We start from the raw sequence: 22,398 nt of genomic DNA, 5'->3' as shown, positions 1-22,398 counted from the left end.
AACACCGACGGTACTCAACGACTAACAAAAATATTCAATGACATATATTTAAACGGAGTAATACCAAGATCACGGTTGAAGTCAACGTTTATTGCTCTACCAAAGAAAACAATCGTATCCTGCAATGATTTCCGGACCATCAGCTTAATGAGCTACATTTTAAAGTTATTTCTAAAAATCATATATCAAAGGATATATAGACTATGCGAAGAAAAAATCAGCCGTACACAGTTTGGTTTTCGGAACGCAGTGGGTACGATAGATGCTCGCTTTAGCATACAAGTGCTATTTAAACGATGTAGAGATGTGAATTGCGATATTTATGCATGCTTCATTGATTATCATAAAGCATTTGATGAAGTAAAACACGACAAGCTGATGGAGATATTAACAAATATTGGAATAAACACCTGTGATCTAAGAATTATTAGCAATCTTTACTGGAATCAAACATCGTCTATCTGTACAGAGGGAGAAGAATCTGATGATATCAAAATCAAACGTGCGGTCCGACAGGGATGTATACTATCACCCTTGCTATTTAACATATGCTCTGAAGAAATCTTTCAAGAAGCAGTGGAAGATGTTGAAGCCGGAATTCGAATTAACGGAAAATGTATCAATAACATGCGTGGCTAACCGCTGTTATTTTTACCTGGGCCCTCAACTAAGAGCGAGAAGTATGTCAATAGCAACAAAGTGCAAACTTTATAAAACAATAATACGCCCAGTGCTCACATATGGATCGGAAACATGGGCAATGACGACCCGAGATGAAGAGTTGCTGCGAGTCTTTGAAAGAAAAGTATTGAGGACCATATATGGCGGAGTAAACGAACAGGGTCTGTGGAGAAGGCGATATAACTTTGAACTCTATAGACTTTTTGGTGATGCAGATATTGTGAAAACCATCAAAATAAACCGCCTAAGGTGGGTGGGCCACGTTATGCGGATGGATGAGAGTGATCCCACTAAAATAACTATGCTAAACAGGCCGGTCGGAAGAAGAAGAAGGGTGCGACCTAAACTCAGATATCTGGACGATGTACAGGAAGATCTGAGGATGATTGGAGTGAGGGGCTGGAGAAGACAGACGCTCGATAGGGAAGGATGGAAGAATGTTTTGAAGCAGGCCAAGGCTCACGAAGGGCTGTAGCGCCAACTGATGATGTATCAATAACATCAGATACGCGGATGACACGGTGGTATTCGCTGACAATTATGCAGCCCTCCAGGAATTAATGAATAGGATCACAGACGTGAGTCACAGATATGGACTTTCACTTAACATTAAGAAAACAAAATGTATGATGATCTCTAAGAAGGAACGGCCAATTTAAAGAATCAGTGTGATTGGTCAACCAATAGAAAGAGTAAAAACATACACCTACCTTGGTACAAACGTCAATGAAAATTGGGACCATTCCTTAGAAATAAAATCGTGGATAGAAAAAGCAAGATCTGCATTTCAAAAAATGGCTAAACTATTCAAATGCCACGTTTTATCAATACCCGTAAAAATCAGGTTACTAATCCATGTTATATCTTTCCTATACTGTTGTACGTAGAGTTGAGTCGTAGACTCTCTCAGACGCTACCTGTAAGAAAATTGAGACTTTCGAAATGTGGCTTTATCGTAGAATCCTGAAGATATCCTATACCGGCCACGTTACTAACCAGGACGTTTTGTATGCAAAAAGAAAAAAGTTGTTAACCACAATAAAAACAGCCAAAATTGAATATCTCGGTCACATCATGAGGAACAGCGAAAGATATGGGTTGCTGCAATTAATTCTTCAAGGAAAACGAGGACCAGAAAGGCAAAGAATTTCCTGGATAGGCACTACAAGAAGAATGAGGAATACCCTATTGAAATATTGAATCTTGTAGGGCTACGGTCGTTAAGGGAATTTATATGAAGTTGATCTAAGATATCGGCAATACTTGTGCCTCTGGCAGATGTGTGATCTGACTCCCATATTATGTTGTGAGCATTACAGTCGCATAGAATTATACAAGTAGTTGAGATTCTGACAGCGACAGCTTCCAAATCACTAACTATTGGAATTTGGATCGCCTCGATGGATTTGTTTACTAGTATCACTACACTACAAGTGTAGTGATGAAAACAAGTGAAATGTTCAGAATTGTACAATTGATTTTTCTTTAAGTTTGTCTCCTGTAAACAAATAATATCTGGAGAATATTCACATAAAAGAAGCTGTAGCATAGGGAAACGATGGAAAATATATCAATGTTCCATTAAAGAATCGAGTTTAATGTTGTTTTGGAGTTGAAGGATATTGAACGATTGTCTACAGATGAGTCACTATCTAAGTCAGATATCTTCTTCTTCATGTGCCATCTCCTCTAAGAAGGTTGGCAACCATCATGGCAATTCGCACTTTCGATACCGCTGCTCTAAAGAGGTCAGCAGAAGTGCAGTTAAACCAAGCTCTCAAATTGTTTAACCAGGAGATACGTCTTCTTCCGTGACTCCTTCTACCCTGTATTCTTCCTTGCATTATTAATTGCAACAAGTTATAACGCTCGCCCCTCATGACATGTCCCAGATATTGCAGTTTTCTGACTTTAATTGTATTTAAAACCTCTTTATCTTTTCCCATTCTTCTAAACACCTCGACATTCGTGACTCCATCCACCCAACTTATTCTTAATATCCTTCTGTAGGCCCATAATTCGAAGGTTTCTAATCTGTCCGAAACATCTTTCTTTAATGTCCAAGCCTCCAACCCATAAAATAATACGGAGAACACGTAACATGTCAGAAGTCTTATTTTTAAATAAATTGAAATGTCCCTGCTGCAGAGTACTTTTTTCAGTTTGTTAAAAGAATTTCTTGCCTGTCCTATTCTTGCATTAATCTCTTCTGTGTACTTATTATTTTCTTTAATTATTGTACCCAGATATTTATATTTTTCAACTTTTTTAATTTGTTCTCCATGTATTGTTATGTTTTCTTGGCGCTGTTGGGCTTTTGTAATTACCATAAATTGTGTCTTTTTTGTGTTTAGGGACAGTCCGTTTTCTTCACTGACTTCTACCACTCTGTCAACCATTTGTTGTAAATCCTCAAGACATTCCGCTAATAAAATAGTGTCGGCAAACCGTATATTATTGATTGATCGGCCATTTACTTTTATTCCCATAGTTAGTTCTTCTAGTGCTTCCTGGATTATTTCCTCTGAATACAAATTCAACAAAGTAGGAGACAGGACACAGCCCTGCCTGACGCCCCTCTTAATCTGTATTTCATTTGAAAAGACGTTCTCTTTTACCACAGCGATCTGATTATAATAAATAGCGCTAATGATCCTGATAGATCAGATATATCTTTCCCTAAAGGGTTAAGTAGTTTCTGTTGAAGTTTTTTAAACTTGGTTTTTGTTGCATATTGATAGCTGCATTTTAAAAAATGGAGTAAACCAACCATATCACTTGTTAATTCTTTGACGACGTTAATAGTGTGGGTGAGCCTTGGACATTATCAATAATTAAGGACAATTGGTGATAATTTAAAACGAAAGGTGGTGTATTATTATCAAAAAAAATTTTAATAGTTTTTCGTGCACATTTATCGTTGGATGAGCGCGGTTTTTTTTTAATTTAGAAGATTTGGGTTTTGTGAACACACTTTGTGATGAAAGTGCTGAATCTGTAGGAGGAAAAAAATGATTTCAGATGGAGGTACTTGCGTTGGCGCAAGTATTTTCAGAGTTTTCACTTAGATACTGTGGCTTTATTACATTTGGAAGTACTGGAGCAAACTCATACGTAGTGACAGAAGTCGAGCTTTAAGTTTTATTTGTAAAATTGGCTGAAATAGTTGTTTCAGAAAAATGTGGTAATGTATCAGCTTTATCAGTTTTCTGCAATTATATCTAATGGGAGAGTTATTGATAGGTTGGAGGATATTGCTTCTGAAGTTTGTGAAAACGGTATTGACGCCGAATGAGGTTGATTGAAAGTGTTGCTATAACTAGAAGCGTCGGTAGTTTCTTGGTCATGGAGATTTGTAGGTGAGCTTACAGTTGGAATATTACTGTGATTCGTAAGACACTGGCTAGCGATATGTCCTGAAGCTTAGCATTTACAGCAGGTTCGACTATCCTGAGAAATAAAGATTGTATAGGAAGTATTTTCGTAATTTACTGTAAACGAATCAGGTACGACAAAATTGTATGGACTGACATAGACTTGTCTTTGTAAACTTGGTCTTCTTCTTCCTCTTTATAAGCAATCCTGGTTGTCACTCCATCTTTTGCGCGGTCTTCCGATAATTCTTCTGCCAATTAGTGACTTATCTTTTGCTATTACACGGGTCTCCTCCATTCTCTTATGTGGTTATTCCTTTTTTTTCTATTTTGTATCCATTCATTTATACACTGTACATTTTCTTCAAATGTATTCACTTCTCTTTCGATCTCTCAGCGTATTTTCTGTAATTCTTCTCAGTACTCTCATCTCTGCCGTTTCCAGTAGTCTTTGCGTTGTGGCTGTGTCGGGTCTTGTTTCTGAGGCATATATCATTATTAGTCTTACACTAGCTTTATAAATTCTTGACTTCATCTCAGTCTTAATGTGTCTGTTTCGCCATATAGTGTTATTAAGGCATCCTGTCAGTCTATTTGCTTTTTGTACTTGATCTCTCACTTCTTTGTCCAGGTCTCCATAGCTAGACAGTGTAATTCCCAGGTATTTTATTTCCATTATTTGTTCAATACTGATGCCATCAATTTCTATTTTACGTCTGGTTGGTTCTTTGCTGCCTACTATTGTTTTAGTTTTCTGAGATAAGATTGTCATATTAAATTCTTTTGTTCTTATATTAAATCTGCGGACCAGTCTTTGTAGACTATTTTCATCTAGGGCCTTCAATATTTCGTCGTCTGCGTAACAGAGTATTTTTATTTCTTTGTATCCTCTTCCTTTGTTAACGCTTTTGATGATTTCATCCATGATCAAATTGAAGAGCATGGGGCTCAATGAATCCACTTGTCTTATTCCGCTGCCTATTTCTATAGGTTCTGTAAGTTGTCCATCTATTCTGACTTCCATTTTGTTGTTTTAGTAGATATTTTCGATAGTTTTTATAATATTTAGGGGAACTTCTCTATTATACAGAAGATGGATTACATCTTTGAGTCTTACTCTGTCAAACGCTTTCTTTAGGTCAATCAGACACAGAAATGCTGGTCTATCATACTCAGTAGTGATTTCTCAGTAATTTGCTTTATAACGAATATTGCAACTGTAGACGATCTTCCGCTACGAAAACCCTATTGTTAATCTGCTAAACTTATCCTCTGATTTATTAGCACTTGTAAAATTTTAGTTGTAAGTTTTAGCGTAGTATTTAACAAGTTTATACCTCTGTAGTTTTCTGGCTGTTTTTTATCTCTATTTTTAAGTAGTAGAATTAGCTCGTTCTCCATTCTTCCGGTATTTTATTGTGTTTTATAATTTTCTTAATTAATGTTGTTAATTGTTCTGTCATTGCTGTTCCACAATATTAAGTGGCTATATTCCGGTAGGTTTGAACTAATCTAAGAAAAGAAATCGGAAATTTAAGCCAATGTTTTTTAATTCTTCGCAAAGGAGTTCATGAGGAATAGTTGGAGATACATTTGGCAGTATAAGTCTCTCAGCTGGTGTTATAAGTCGACGTGACTTTATAATTTGATCTTGAATCTCGATTGAGCCATGGGAATTCATAAAATCCTCTAACAGTTGCTCACTAAAATTCTATTATTTGATAAACGGGGACTGAAAATAATATTTTTGGGTCCTATTATGCTTCCTAAAGTGATAAGATAATCCTGAAGACGAGCTCCATCGATTGCGCCGAAAATTATAGTCTGATCTTTTTCTTGAAATTGCGGAATATGACTTAACGGTGATAGATTGGCTTTGAATAGGAGTGGAAATCAACTTATTATTTGACTCCATAGTTATCTGACAGTGGGTCCGAAATTTTCGGTGCTTACCTGTCCAGTTGCTGATAACAACTGCATCCATACCTCAATACACCTCGTATAGATACGAAATTTTAAGGGTTTAAGGTCAGTAACCAATGTAATTTGCGGCTTAATAATTATATACAGATGATTTACAGTTTATCAGCTAATTATTGCACTATAACTTAACTAAACACTATTCTTAAATCCCACCGTAAATTGCAAATTTTGTAGGACTGAAGAAAACTGTTTACTACTATACCGCCAGGGACGGCCTGCTTTCAGTTTTTTTATTTCCTGTTGTACATGTCTTAATAATTTCGTCCATAAGTATTATTATAAACAGTATTGGGCTAAGTGCTCCACCCTGTCTAAGCCTCCATTTATTGTAAACGTTTCTGGTGTTGTATTATCACTAATTACGGCACTGCTGTTCTCAATGTCAAATATAAGGTATATTAATTATAATTCTGGTTTATTCCCATAAAATATTGTAGTTGATATCTATCTATTTAGTTGTTCAGAGAGTACATTAACAGTATGTTTGAAATTTGGTTCGGCTAACAATTAAAAAAAAGAAAATTAAAACGTTAAACAATAATGCCTCTAATTCGCGTGACGATTAAAAAAATAAAAAGACGAGTAAATAAATAAGTTTTATTATGCTCCGTTATGTGCTAAAACAGAAAAACTACAATTGCCTATATTAGGTTTATCAATAAATTTAAGAAAGTGTTCCGTTAATTCATTATAAATAAAGTCACAGTCACACTTATAATCCACACATATTGGGGATTCTCCATTAGCAACATCACAAATATTTAGCAAAATATTATTTCGTAGACAGAAAGCTTCAATTTGTCGTTGATGTAAACAATTTAAAGGATTGCCAAAAATATTGAAAGTCCGTAAGTTAGTTCTTGCATTGTCTCTGTCACTATATTGCATAGAAGTAATCACATTGAAAGATACGTCAAGATAATAAAGCTTATTTTGTGAATAGAAAGCACTCGGGGGAAATTCACTAATAAAGTTATTCCTTAAGTTGTAGAATCTCAACCCTTGCAAATTAGTTACAAGTTTTTCATCGTACACAGAAATACTATTAGCAGATAAATCCAACAATCTTAATCTTTTTAGTTTATTGGGTGAGATCGAAAACGTTTTCAAATTGTTAAATGCTAGATCTAACATCAATAAATAATTCAAATTTGGCACATTGTGGTCTGTTATTCTACTAAGTTTATTGTTGTTTAATTTGATTTTCCATATCTTATCTAAATTGTTTGAAGCAACGTTAAAATAACTTATACTATTGTAAGACAAATCCAAACTACCTAATGCTTTAAAGTTTCCAAAGTTGTTGTCAATTCTTTTAATATCATTGTGACTTAAATCCATTCTCCAAATCGTCGGAATATTTAAATTTGAATTAAAAGTTGATAATGAATTGTTGGATAATTCAATCTCGTATAATGTAGTCATATTAAAAAAGCTTTCAGGATCAAGACTAGTTAGCTTCATATTGTTCATTTTTAATCTCCAAACTTTTCCTAGATTACTGAAATTAAAATATTCTACAATATTTCCGGAAACATCTGGCTCCAAAAGAGTATCTACCGTTTGTAAAATATCTTCAAATCGATTGATTAAATTGTCGTTTACCCTAAGAACTGCTAATTTTGGAAAAGTGTCCTCTAACATATCTATGTCTTTCAAATAATTGTTCGATAAGTCTAATTCGAACAGTTGGTACATATTTAAAAACTTGTCTCTGTTTAAATATTGCAAACCATTAAAACTTAAGTTTAAGATAGTCAATTGTGTTAATCCGGAAAAGTCATAATGCCTTAGTTCATTATGGTCCAAATGTAATTGTTTTAATCGCAATGATTTACTTAAATCCAGTGTTATTAACTGATTATGCGACAAAATAAGTTCTTCAACATTGCTCGGAACTTCGAACGCAGAAAGGTTATTAAACCTCAAGTTTAAAGTCGTTACAGTAGATGGTACGGCATTGTTTTCTATGTACACCAGCCTATTGTTTTGTAAGGATAAGTGCAACAAATTCTCTATAGATAGTTGGTCTTCAAATAAACATTTTATTATATTGTTGGACAAATCTAAGGTTTCAATCATGGATGAATTGAAAGCGTTTACACTAACGGCTTCTATTTTGTTGTGTTTTAATGCTACTGAGTTACATTCTAAATCGGCTAAATCCCCGGGCCATATAATTGGAATATTATGATGTTCTATCACTATATTTTGCAGACGTCTTGCGTATATAGAAAGAAAATCTGAAACAAAACGGTTAACCTTTATTCATTCGTAATGCACAAGGATTCTAATTGTAGTCCAAGCTGTAGAGAAAAAAAATTCGTGTATTAATTAGTGAATTTTTGAAACCAGTACAGCGTTATGAAAGGCCTGGAGTAACCTCCAAGTGTTTGCATCTTGGTTGTTATAATCATTGGCATCATTGTTGGTTATAATTTTTTATGGCACATATTTTTTGATTATTTTTATTATATCAAATCAACATATGCAAAAATGTTTTATGCATTATATTGTGGCTCTTTTTATTACAAATCGAATGAGACTTCTTAAGATCCGATCGGTCAATTGAGGACCGGTTTTTTTAAAACTCGATAACTACATTTTTATTCAATTTGAGTTTTGTGCTGTATCCCCATCAAAAGTGAACCACCGATCTGCTAGTAAAGTCAGATATCACAAAACTCGATAGGTACACATGTTATAGGACGACCAACATGCGGCGGTTTGTTAAAACTCGATAACTACATTCGTTATTTTAAAACTCGACAAGTTCAGATATGATGTCATCGGTCAAACACCGATGTGTGACGATGTGATTTATCTTGTTGCGATCTGTCTGTAATAAATCTTTAGTTTGGTTTCGACTGTGGTAGAGTAAGCTTGCGCTTAGTGATTTTTTTCTTAAATCTCGTGGGTTAAACAATGGATACTGGTGAATATAGCAAAAACATATGTAATGTGGAGGGAGGAAGAAAACAACGTTCTTCTAAAAAAGCGCCAAAAAGCAACCGTTATAGTAAGGAGAAGTTAAGGGATGTTGATGTTGGCTGCAATCATGTTGACAGTAATAAAAGATGAGTAGTTTGTCATGCGGGAGAATTAAGTAGGAATGATATCCTGGGTAATACTATTTTAAAGTTAGATAATTACATATTATGTAACAAAAATATTTTAGCTTTTATGGAACTGATATACTCACGTAACTGCAAAAAGATTGAACAAGATCAAGTAATAGTAAAGTTTATGGAGATTTGTATTCCCAAACGAAGAGTGATGGTCGATGATTCTAACAAGAAGCAGAATAGAAAGGTTTCTGCCAAATATTATGTTAAAACTTCTAACGGAAACATTCCCGTTTGCGCACCCACTTTTCGAAAAGTTACTGGTAAGTTGTTAAGAGTTACATTATTTGTTATTAGACATAAATACTAAGCACATTTTAGGAGCAAGTAAGGATCGACTGGCTGGTATTTCAAAGAAGTTTTATCGGGAGAGCTGTTAGTTGGCAAACGGGACGGACAAACAAACATAGAAACGTTAATATTTTGGGCAAAGATTGGAAAGTTTTTGATTATAAATTTTCTTCACAACAGATAATAAAGAAAAAACTCCCATTCAAGATTTCTGAGGTTCGAGTGCTGAAACAAAGTAGTTTGTAAGGTACGTACTACCTATGCTGGTACTGACGTATAAGTGAATGTTTTCAAAAACAATGTCACAGATGCAAACATTATGTGAAAAGACTGCTGGGGGCTATCGATATGACAGACGAAGCAAGATTGTTTTATGAGGATGTCATTGGTGGAGTTCTTAACAATGACATGCTTGAAGAGTCCGTTGAAGAACATGATGATCCATGTGATGTTACAGAGGTAGATCTTTGAGAACAGCTACATAATTACATGTATATATATATATATATATATATATATATATATATATATATATTAATATATATATATATATATATATATATATATATATATTAATATATACATATATATATATATATATATATATATATATATATATATATATATATATATATATATATATATATTATACATCTTTTATTCTATATTTATTAGAATTTTGTCTACCTAATATTAAAAGTTATTTTTTGGTAAACTTAAGCTGTTGTTATCGAGTTTTGAAAAAAACTGCATTTTTCTTTTATTTCTTTTGGATTAATACAGAATGTTATTAAGTATGTTTTTGCGTGTATTTATTCTTGCTTATGCCCTTTTGCAACTTTTAATGTTAGTTTTCCATTTTAGCAATAAACGTTCTTCTGAAACAGAAAAAATGCTGTCCTGAAATGAAAATGATTTTCGCAGATATCGAATTTTAGAAAAACGGTCCTCAATTCCTGTTCGAGATACGTTTAGTTATTTATAAAAAATTTTAAATGATTAAAATAAATATTTTGCATGGCCAGAACTTTTTTTTAAAGATAGAGATCAAATTTTAAACGGATTCTCTTCTTTTGGTCGATTATATTTTTATGCATGAATAAAATATTTGCTCAAAATTTTTCTAGCCCTTATTTATTGCTTTAAAATTGTAACGAATTATTTTGCCTACCACATAGGGTATTATTATGGGGGTTGAAAATTGGGAACAGAAATTACGGGGCTAGAGATAGGGCAAGCAAAATAAATGAAACTTATTCGAACGGCGCTCAGGGTTTATTTGGAGAAACTGGATCATGGATAAGTGAATGGCAAGGGGGTTGGATTGGGGCAACTACAAAAATGACACAAAAAAAGGTACTTACATGAATCTCCTGGACAAATGCCACACAAAACGCAAGAAGGTCCTCTAGCTATTTAAAATGGGACGCCGCTTTGAGGAAACTTCCTGCTGGATGAAAGAAAAAGGCTCTTCCTTCCTAAAAAAACATAAGAAAAAGGGTTAGAATCTTTTTTAAAATAAATAGACAAAATGGTTTAGGGAAAAAAATTAAACATTTATTAGTGTCTCACCACAAACAGTTACAAATATAGACAATAACAAAAATATTATATTAATAGTTACAAAGGTAAATACAGAAATAACAAAGAGAAACACTTACTATGTCCTATCCGTTTACAAACTCTTAGAAGTTACTACAAAACTTACAATTGTTACTGGGCTATAAATTGCAGCAGAAATAAATTATTACAAATGAAAAAATTATCTTTAAGTAAAGTTATTCATAGTGGTTAACCTTCTTTAAAAAACCAAAACAAATTAATGTCATAAAATAAAACTAGCTGTCAGATGTCAATATTGAATTTTAGAACAAAACAAATAATATGACAGCTAGACCTAGACCACACCCTAGCATCTACAATTTTAATTATTACTATGTTTTAAATTATGAAAGCATATTATTATTAAAAATGTTTATTTTTTCCTTTAAAAATCAGACAAAAGTTACCTGGATTGCACTAAAACTTCTGGGGGTGGAAACTAGACCTACACTCTCTGCCACACGAACAAATTCATCTCCATACTACGAAAAGTGTTTTGAAACGGCTTCTTAGGACAACAATTTGAGTTGAAATTTGGGGCCCTGGACACAAAGTTTGAAAATCTGCTTCTTAAAAAAAACTGGAACAATGTGGGTATTTTTTAAATTTGTTGCAACCGCCGTTTTACAAATATCTCATTTGAGAGACGGCATACCAAAAAAAAAAACTGTGATTACTCTTATCTGAAATGACACATTACTTTGAGTATAATTCACTTTTTTCGACAAATTAGCCGGTTTTTTCTGACTAAATTAAACACGTCTGTACTCAATCGCCAACATTTCAAACCTGCTTTCGACTTTCGATCCATCTCTGTACCCGCTTCTAGTCTTGCGTCCTACCCCTCATAACAGTCCACGAAACGGAACAACCCAAAAATCTTGTCAGACCGCTTCAAATTATATCGTAAAATACCTTGAATCATTCCCAGTTTTTAAAATCTCAAAACTAACGCATAAAAATAAATCTAACCATATTTAACGTCGTAGTTATAACTGGAACTTGGGATTTTTTCTTTACATCACAAACAGAATCGGCGAAATATTTTATACTTGGCCCAGGGGCGTACTAGAAAATTTTTATTACTTGAATATTAGATATTTAAGGAATTTTCTGCATGCTACAAAATAAGGGCGACTTTTGCGTTATAAATTAATTAGGCTGCAGCGCTCCCTACACTTTACACACTTTTTAACCTATTGATTCTTCTAGCTGAAGTCAAGACAAAGATTAAAAAAGTTTTCTTCTACTATCAGTAGAAGTGAAGTTAGCTTAATTTGTTTAAATTGTAGAGGTTGGGGCGGTTGGGCTACTCTCCTTATTTCCACTCTGACCTCGTTCAGCTGGATAACGGGGCTGATTGGATCGAGACGTATTAAAGTTCGTTGGAAAGAGGATAGCTCAAGAAGTAAATAATAAACGGTTTGTGGCAGAGAGTGAATTGTCAAAAAGACCTTAAGCTTATACTGCCTAAACGACTCAACATACAAGACCGTGCGATAGGATTTAGCAAATAGAAGACGATGACAAAAAAAAATCATGCATAAAAAACGATGACTATTAACATGGCAGCATGGAATGTTCACTAAAGTTTTAAACGCAGCCAAAAAAAAATATCAACGATATTCAAAAAATTTTCCGCTGTCCCAGATAAAAAAAGAGCGAAATTGGTCCATATTTAACGGAGATATGATAAATTTTTCCGAGCGCCGAGGATTTGAAGTTCCAAATGTTTTCTCGCCGGGCCGACAGGAGAAGAGTTCCCCACCACCGAGCCCATCCGGCTACTCGAAAAAGCAGTCAACTTTACTTATGATTGTTGTTCTCATAAAATAGGGGCCTTTAACTATTGAATAGTGCCGATTTTAATTCTTAATTATTATAAACAAAGCAACTGTGATTTTTAAACAAATTTTCTATGACCAATAGAAGTGGAGCTAACTCCATTTCTATTTGACATAGAAAACTTTTTTTAACATTTGCCCTAATTTCAGCTATAAGAATTAATAAGTTAAAAATGTGTATAATGTATAGGGAGCACTGTAGCTTGATTAATTTATAACGCAAAAATTGCCCGTACTTCAAAGCAATAAATAAGGAGTTACTCATTTTACCCTAAAATGTTGATTTGATACAATAAAAATAATCAAAAAACTCCGTTTTTGTAACTTAGTGCAACAAGTGCAATAAAAAAAAATTATAACCAACACTTTGAAGTTGCAAACACTTGGAGGTTACTCCAGGCATTCACCTTCATAACGCTGTTATGAAGGGCAAAAATTCACTAATTAATGTTTGTCTCTAGAGCTTGAACTATTTATTGGTTAACCCAAATTATTAATGTGTGTTAAATATTGATAATGGACCTCACAGTTAAAGTGAAATTTCGATATCAATACTGTAATAAAATTGTGACTAAACACTCTGCACAAATTGTAGAAGTCGAGGAGAAGATTCAGTATCTTTTCAATATTAAATGAGAGAATCAGACATCATCACTCAAAGAAATCTATGTTTATTCTGTTGTTCTAACTAAATTTAAAAATGGATTGCTTATTGCTTAATCCGTAGGAGCGTGTCTTTCAAGAATCTGATCTCTATACATTTAAGTAAACTTAACAAAAAAACCTATACAATAATGGTACATTATATTCAACGTCTTCATCGTGGTGGCTCGAATTTATGTTTTTTCCTGACGTTTCGTATATAATTGTTTCAGCTATTAGCAAAGGCGATTTGGGTTGTGAGTGGACTTACCAGTATAAACTGTAAGTATCGTAAAATGTATCCTAACAACTATAAATTCAAAAGAAAATACGATCGCACTACTCCTTTCACAACCACATGCGTACTGAAGCTGTAAATCGTATAACAGGTGGAATTCAACTTTAAAAATTGTTTCCAAAACATGACACTAGGCTTTTACTTGTACGTCAGGAAATGCACATTTGGTCGCTATTGCCGTAGTGTCTAAAAACGACTGATTCGTTTTGGACGGCTATAAGCGCAAGTGTGCGTCAACGTGTTAAAACTGGTGAGGCAAATTTACTTCGATACTAAAGAAGAGGAAATAAAAATAACGATAGATAGAGCAAATATTTTCAAATATTTTAATTAGATTAGATCTATCTGGGACGGCAACAATATGTTCTCGTATAAATAAAATCAAGGTAACGAACGGTAGAATTGTGCAGTAGAACAAATGCTAGATGAATTCAGAAGCAGTATATCTGTAAAAAAATAAAGGATATGTTTAACAATGTACTAATTTTTTAACAAAAATACCTAAATGAAAGAATAATTGACAGGAGATACGTCTTCTTCTTTTGGTGCCTATTCGTTTCGATATATTGGCGATCATTCTGACTATAATTATTTTATTAACTGATGCTTTAAATAGATTAGTTGTTGTGGTAAACCATTTCATCAGGAGATACGTGAAAAAACAGAAATGTCCGAAAATCGTTTATATAATTAAATATATAATCCACGCAACTCTCATCATAAGGCAGATAACGAAAAAATAAAATTGAACAAAAAAATATTGATATGCCGTTAAAATTTATTAAACACATGAATAATAGTTATACAATGAGCAAAGTAAACTAAAGCAAAACTGTTACGTAAAGCATCTAGAGAGACGTTATTAAAACTAAGTATGGACTTTAACAGTACGTAAATTCAGATTTATAGGTATATACAAATACTACAATAAAATGAAACTAAATATTAATGTCTAATTTACACAGCCATTCCTCACTGGGAAGCATTCCACAAAATCCTGAAGGTTTCCACTTTATGCACGATTTGGGTAGTCTGCAACAATGGTCTATGATCTGTCTAGGTGATCCTCAATCGCACTGTGGACCTTCTGCACAGCCCCATTTGAACAGCAAATCAGCACATTTACCATGTCCCGTACGTATGCGATTAAGATTAAGCCTTGCCCAGATGGACCGGGGCAGATTTGATCCAATGAAGCTTTGAATTAGGGGGATATCTGGATATAGTCTGATTCTATTCTTGACATTCATCTTGTTGACCATTGCCAATGTATATCAGAAGAATCACCAATGTTTTGGACAGTTCTGGTTGGAGGTTTTCTAGATCTCAGTCGCTGGTGCTCTTTTGCGACGTCTGGTATATCTTGATAGATTGGTAATTGTACGTTGACTACAATTTTCTGGTATTCGCTCACTAGTGCTACTGTACGGCGTAGATCAAAGTAGGGAGCCATCTCATTGGGGTTGATTTTATTGTTCCAGTGATTATTATCATGGTTTGATTAAGTTTGACATCGATTTTGTTGGTATGTGCACTATTTAGCCACAATATTCTGCCACTGAAAAAACCAAAGCTATCGCAGAGTTCCGAAGTTTATCCGCAGAGGAACCTCAAGTTGTTCTAGCAAGTTTTGTTATTATATTGGTTCTTGTTTCTTGTTCTCAGTTTTCGGTTACGTTTATAAGAATGAATACAAGTAATGTGATACTCAAAAAAATCCTCAATGGTACATTTGTGCCTGTTTGGTGGAACAAAGAAAATTTGGTTTAATGTCGAAAAGTTTCAGTCTTAAATCTGGTTCTGCATTTATTAGTTTGCTGTGCTTATCTTTGAGGTAATTGTATGTTGAAAATCCTTTCTCACATAGACACTTGATGCAGAATTGACCAATAAAGTTAGTAAAAAATAAGAATTTTTATGTCATAAATGAATAGACGGGTTTAACAGTTGAAATGTGTAGTATAAGATAATACAAAAAGACACATCTAGGAATTCATCAATTTTTTAGTGGAAATATGTTTAAATAAACAATAAAACGCCAAACTCATTATTTTATTTAATATTATTAATTTCTTTTATATTATTGATTAATATTTAATCCTGCTTAAATTGTGTGCAAAAGATGAGTCAGATCGGTTAAATATTTTTTGCGAAATTGAATTTGTTTATAAGATTTTTTGAAAAATGAACTAATTTCTAAGGCCGGTCCAGATAATTTGACTAAATATATTTCAATAATTAAATAATCCAGGGTTTATTTTCTTTGTAAAGACGTATATTAACAACCTTAGGAAAAAAAGTTTAAAAAATTAATTTGTGTACACAAAATGATTTAATAATAAATAGCACGTTTTGTGCTTATAAATATTTACAATAACTCATATTTTAAATAAATAAATAAAAAATAACTTTGAAAAGCGACTTAAGAAAAGGTTTCTACATCCCTTAGTTATTAGCTGCTTTATTTTGGATAATTTTGCAATGAAAAGACGATAAATGTAATAATTTTAACGTTGTACCCTAGTTTAAAAAAGAAAGGGCAATGTAATTTTTTTCCGAGCGCTCTATCTTGAAATTGTGTTTGATTTTTGAAGAGCGCGGCTGTCACTTCATTCGGCTAGCCCCACTCATTTTAATCTAGTCAGAATGAAAGTACTCTTTGCTTACTACACTCCTGTCTAAACAATTATCAATAATTTTGTTTGCTAATAGTTTTGTTAAAAACTTAAAAAAAAAAACTTGTTAATTTCAATTACGTTAATTAACGTAACAATGATTAAAAAAAGATGCTATCTTGGCTCCTAAGGGTCGTAGGACCTTTTTTTGTAAAAGTTGTGTTTTTTAACAGCGTTCCGAATATTTTTTGCAATTTAATTTGAAATAAATTCTACGGAGCAGTGGCGCACCGAGTGGGGGGTTTGGGGGTTAAACCCCCCCCCCCCAGACCCTATTCCGACACTGTTACTTACACATTTTAAGGACTCAAAATGGAGGTAAAATTTGGTGACCAACCAAACCTCCCCCCAGAGGCAAATTCTAGGTGCGCTACTGCTACGGAGTTATTATAAATGTTTATATGCTTAAAAAGTGCTATTTGTAATTAAATCATTTTGTGTAGATAAGTGTAATTTTCTTAAACTTTTTTTATAAACAAAGAAAATAAGCCCCGGATTGTTGAGATACATTTAGTTAAATTATTTGGACCGGCCTTATGTGAGATGAGAAATTAGCTCATTTTTCAAAAAATCTTAGAAACAAATGTAATTTTGCAAAAACTATTCAACCGATCTGGCCCATCTTTTGCACATAATTCAAACAGGATAAGACCCTCAAGTTGAGGTACATTTAAACACATTTTAATAAAAAATAAAAAAGTTATTAATAATATTTAAAGTCATCGATTTTGTTGTTCATTTAGCAATAAACTTTTTGTTTATTAACCGATTTTAATTAAACATATCTCATTTTGTGTATCTTTTTTGTCAAAAAAAGTTGTATGTTGACGACAAATCTCTTAATAGACAAGTTTTTATGTTATGAACAAAATAATGAGTTTGACGTTTTGGTGGTTTATTTATACATATTTACATTAGAAATCTCTAGATGAAGATCTTTTTGTATTACCTCATACTACACATTCCAAATATAAATCCCGTCTATATACAGTGGTGTCGAGTAAAAATCCAACTTAATTGACCTAGAACGGCAATACAATTTTAATGGTCTTTTTTGCTAAGATGGGGTATTCATTTTTTTACACTGAGCCAGAAGTCTATTAAAGAATAATCTGCAAACAAAATGTTTACAGTTTTATTATTTATAGAGATACAGGCTATCAAATCAGACACTGTTTCATAATAAAATTAACATAGCATAACCTTATATTGAGAGAATTCTCAATGCCTAATATATATATATATATATATATATATATATATATATATATATATATATATATATATATAGAGGAAAGGCACCGAATTCGATATAGGCGCCTAATTTGAGACACCGTCGTACTGATCATTAGTGCAGTAGTGGTAGATCTGCTTTTAGTTGACGCTTAGAAGTGACATTTGTTGTTTTGTCGACGTTAATTTGATTTACACATTACACACATTTTTTTTTAGAATTCATAAAAACAATACATCAAGGTAAAATGATTACATTTACTCCAATTATTTTTTTTGTTAGTTTAATATTAGTTAATACATTTTATGCAAATTAAACGGTAATTGTGTGGCATACATAACCAACAAAAATGCGTTTTATTTATAACGGAAAAATCCTAATTTGAGATACCTGTAGGTTCCAAATTTGATAGTGTCTCAAATTAGAACCCCGTGTAAAATTTTTATTTTTATGTGTTTTTTCGTTTGTAGATGCCGCCAAAAGATAAAAAATGGAACGCAAATAATATGATACGGGCTGTAAACACAGTAAGAAATAGAGAGATGGGCTATTTGAAGGCCTCAAAAGTTTTTGAAAAACCAAAAAAGCCTTAGAACAATATTTGAAATCAGACAAGACTCCAGAAGAATTCGTCGGGATATCAATTGGCCGCCGACCTATTCTTCCTTTGGAATTAGAAAATGAGTTGGTTGAGTGTGCCCTAACTATGGAGAAACGTTATTTCGGGCTAAGAGCGTGATTTAAAACGACTGGGATTTCAACTGACAATACGAAACTCAATACCACATCCATTTAGCGGAGTCAAAAAATCAGCCGTAAAGAAATGGTTGAGGCTCTTTCTGAAAAGGCATCAGACGCTTTCAATGCGTACTCCTCAGGGAATGTCATGTGTTCGAGTAAAATCTTTTACTCCTGAAAATATATCCAAGTTCTTTGACCTGTATGAACCAGAATATCTTAAGCTTACTAACCCTGCACAACGTATATTCAATGTAGACGAAACGGGCCTTACAATTGTTCAGCACAAACATAGCAAAGTAATTCTCATGAGAGAGAAGAAGCAGGTTTCGTCACTTAGTTCAGCAGAAAGGGGCAAGCTGATTACTGCTATTACATGTATGAATGCTGCAGGAGTTTTCGTACCACCATTATTAATCTTCCCTAGAAAAAATATGAAAACAGAGTTGATGCTAGGAGCTCCCACTGGAGCAGTCGCAGAATGCCATGTGTCAGGTTGGGTACAGGCCGATATTTTCACTAGATGGCTTCAACACTTCATAAAATTCACTAAACTTTCAGCTGCAGACCCTGTTCTTCTCGTCCTTGATAGTCACTATTCTCATACGAGAAACGTTGCTCTAATAGATTTGGCTAAACAGAATCATGTGAATTATTTGCCTCCCATCACATTCTACACATAAAATGCAACGTTGGATGTTGCTTTTATGCCATCGCTGAAAACTTACTACGCACAAGAAATAGAAAACTGGCTTAGAGAAAATCAGTTGAGTGTTGTGTCGCCTTATGCCGTTGTCAGTATTTTTTGTAAAGCGTATAACAAAGCTGCGACGATGAAAATATCTTGCAATGGTTTCCGAAAAACTGGACTGGTCCCTATTTGTCGCCATATTTTTAGGGACTTTGAATTTGGAATTCAAGAGCACTTAGAAACAAAAAACGAAAAAAACGAACAAATAATAGAACCAAACCATGAACAACCAAATCATCCAATGCGAGAACATAGAACTCTTAGACATCCACTACCTCATCAACAACTTGTTTCTCCGAAAGACATCTGTCCAATCCCTACATACAAGAGAGATACCACTAAAAAACCACATGCCAGATCATGAAAAGCTTCAGAAATTACTCTTCTTCTTCTTCTTGTGTCACTCCTATCGGAGATTGGAAATCATCATGGCTATCCTGACCTTGTTTACAGCTGACCTAAAGAGTTCATTAGTGGTACAGCCAAACCACTCTCTCAAATTACGCAGCCATGACATTCTTCGACGGCCTGGATTCCGTTTTCCTTCTATTTTTCCTTGCATTATATTTTGAAGTAATGCGTATTTATGTCCTCTCATCACGTGACCCAAATATTCGAGTTTTCTTCGTTTGATCGTTGACAAAATTTCTGGGTCTTTTCCTATCCTTCGCATTACTTCAAAATTTGTAACTCTTTCAACCCAACTTATCTTCAGCATTCGACGGTAGCACCACATCTCGAAACTTTCAATATTTTTTATATTGTTCTGCTTGAGAGTCCAGGCCTCTACACCGTATAATAGCGTGTTAAATACGTAGCCCCTTAGCATTCTTAATCGGAGAGGGATGCTTACAATATATCTCTATTGCAGAAGAATTTCCTCATCTTTATGAAAGTGGCCCTGGCAATTTCGATACGTCTTTTTATTTCATTGTTTTGGTCTCCAGTTTCGTTTATTGAAGTACCCAAGTATTTGTAACTTGATACTTTTTCAATTTGAATGCCGTTTATACTAATATGTGTTAATTGTGTCATGTTCTTACTGAAGTAATTACTCTAACACCCAACAAAGAAGAATCAGAGCAAAGTTTGCAGAAGAAAAAATAAAAAAAAACAGTACCCCAGTGTAAAAGAACTAGTAAACTTGGATTGCGTAATTGCTCCAGAAAAAAACAGTTCAATAAAAAGTGTTAGATCAAAAAAAAACAGCAACGCCCGAAGAAGAAAAAGCAGATGAAGACTAGGTCAACCTTCTACATCAAAAGGCAAAACATCAAGAGGGAAGCGGAAAGTTTCTTCGAATTCAAGCTCAGATAACAGTGAAGATTTTCCATTAGCTGATTCATCGTCCAACGAAAGTAGAGAAAACGACGCGGAATGTTTATTTTGCACCGGCAAATTTTCCGACGATAGATATGGCGAACGATGGGCAAAGTGTTACAATGTGGCAGGTGGGCACATGAAGACTGTGGAGAAATAAAGTCCAGCACCTTTATTTGCCTTTTCTGCGAAGGAAAGGGCTTTTTTGAATAGTATCTCAAATTAAGGTACCTGTCTCAAATTTAGATACTTGGCTATCCCAAATTAGGGCACCTTTTATTTTTAATATTAAATGTCGCAAAAAAAATTAAATGTTTTTTTTTGCAAAAATATATGTTTTATTCGCTTTATTTTCTTTTTGTTGTCTTCTAGAAACATTAAATTTAAATTTTTGAAATAAATGTTTTAAAAACTTTTGAATATTTTTTGAAATGTTTTTCAAAAAAAGTGTCTCAAATTTGGTGCCTTTCCCCTATTGTATTATATGTAAAATAAGGAAGTTTTAGTAACTAGTGGTAGCAGGCTCTAAATATTTTAGAATAATTGGACATAACCAAAAAATCCCATATAAGACCCTAAATTTTCAAATATTAATTATGTCAAGTTTCTCTAAAACTTCTAATTGGAATTCTCTAAGAATCACCCTGTATAAATATCTGGTATTTATAAGAATATTTGTATAATTACTGAATAGTAAACGTAAAAATTAAAATGGGCTAATTACAAAAAAAAATTAAAAAAAAATCCTTAAAAATAAAAAAAATTAAATAAAAATAGATCAATATATTTTAAAGATAAAATAGAAAATGGCAATGAAAAATTGTATAGAACAGAATTATACAATTAAGATCCTCTCTTCGTATCAAGATTAAAAATATGTAAAAGTAGTGTGTCCATTTCTACTATTTGATCCCTTTAGCAGATCACCTTTTTCCTACTTATTCTATACATCATGCATGGTTTTAGCTCTTGAATATTCTAGTTTCCAAATAATTTCTTCTATTTGTATTGTCACTTTTCATCTACAGTATAATTGACACAATAATTATTGCTTTACAAGTTTGAATTGCGTTAAATGTACTTGCATCCATTTCTGTTTCCCATTATAATTTTTTCTGTTCATATATTAAATATTTTTTTCTAATTCCTCGGCTTATCTTTAAGAAACCCAACATCTTGACATAGGTGCACTCTTTAGAATCTTTAAAAAATTCAATACGTACCTGGAGAACATTCTTAGCTTTAAACGAACTTTCGAAGAAACTGGTTTGACTAATTAATCTCAAAATAAAATTAAGTATTATAAATACCTTGAAATCTTTCTCCTTTTTCATGTTCAATAACACACCGATATTTGTCTGTAAGCTGTCCATTTGAGAGATTTTGAACACCTAATAAGATACTTGTTATCCATACTAGTTTTAGAAACATTTTTTATGTATAAATTGCGTTGTCTATAGCTACTGACACTTTATTAAATGTTATTAATCATTAGTAGCAATTTGGTGTATCTTTTAGATCTATATAGTCAATGAATGAATTTTTGAAAGTTTCGATGGTTTACCAACCGTTATCACAGTAGGTTAGGTATGTGAGAAACTAGTTTCAACAGGGAGGAACTGGCATTGATTTATCAAGTGAGAAATATTTTATTTTTTTATTATAGTTTAGTATTTTTCCAATTTTAGATATGTTCCAAGTATATGAATAGGGGAGAGTAGTACACAGTGAAACAAAAAAACGGTTTTGAGTCCAAAAAATTTATTTTTGAATTTAAAGGAAAATTTTCAAAGCAGTATGTTAAGGTCGGTACACATACCTATACGAGCCAAACGGTATG

At 33.2% G+C, this 22,398-nt stretch overlaps 1 protein-coding gene across 1 annotated transcript; it reads right to left on the bottom strand.

The window, feature by feature from the left end:
* Positions 1-6,617: 6,617 nt before the first annotated feature.
* On the bottom strand, positions 6,618-22,132 carry LOC140438264 (uncharacterized). The gene is made up of 2 exons (XM_072527960.1): positions 21,869-22,132; positions 6,618-8,281 (listed from the first exon to the last, which is right to left on the bottom strand). The coding sequence occupies exons 1-2, from the start codon at positions 21,987-21,989 to the stop codon at positions 6,639-6,641; spliced, it is 1,764 nt and encodes a 587-aa protein (XP_072384061.1). The 5' UTR covers positions 21,990-22,132; the 3' UTR covers positions 6,618-6,638.
* Positions 22,133-22,398: the final 266 nt, after the last annotated feature.

This window comes from Diabrotica undecimpunctata, chromosome 4 (genome assembly GCF_040954645.1).
Source record: "Diabrotica undecimpunctata isolate CICGRU chromosome 4, icDiaUnde3, whole genome shotgun sequence".
Classification (NCBI taxonomy): Eukaryota; Metazoa; Arthropoda; class Insecta; order Coleoptera; family Chrysomelidae; genus Diabrotica; species Diabrotica undecimpunctata.
The sequence above is the reverse complement of the archived record's forward strand: the minus strand, read 5'-3'. Positions and strand labels throughout refer to the sequence as shown.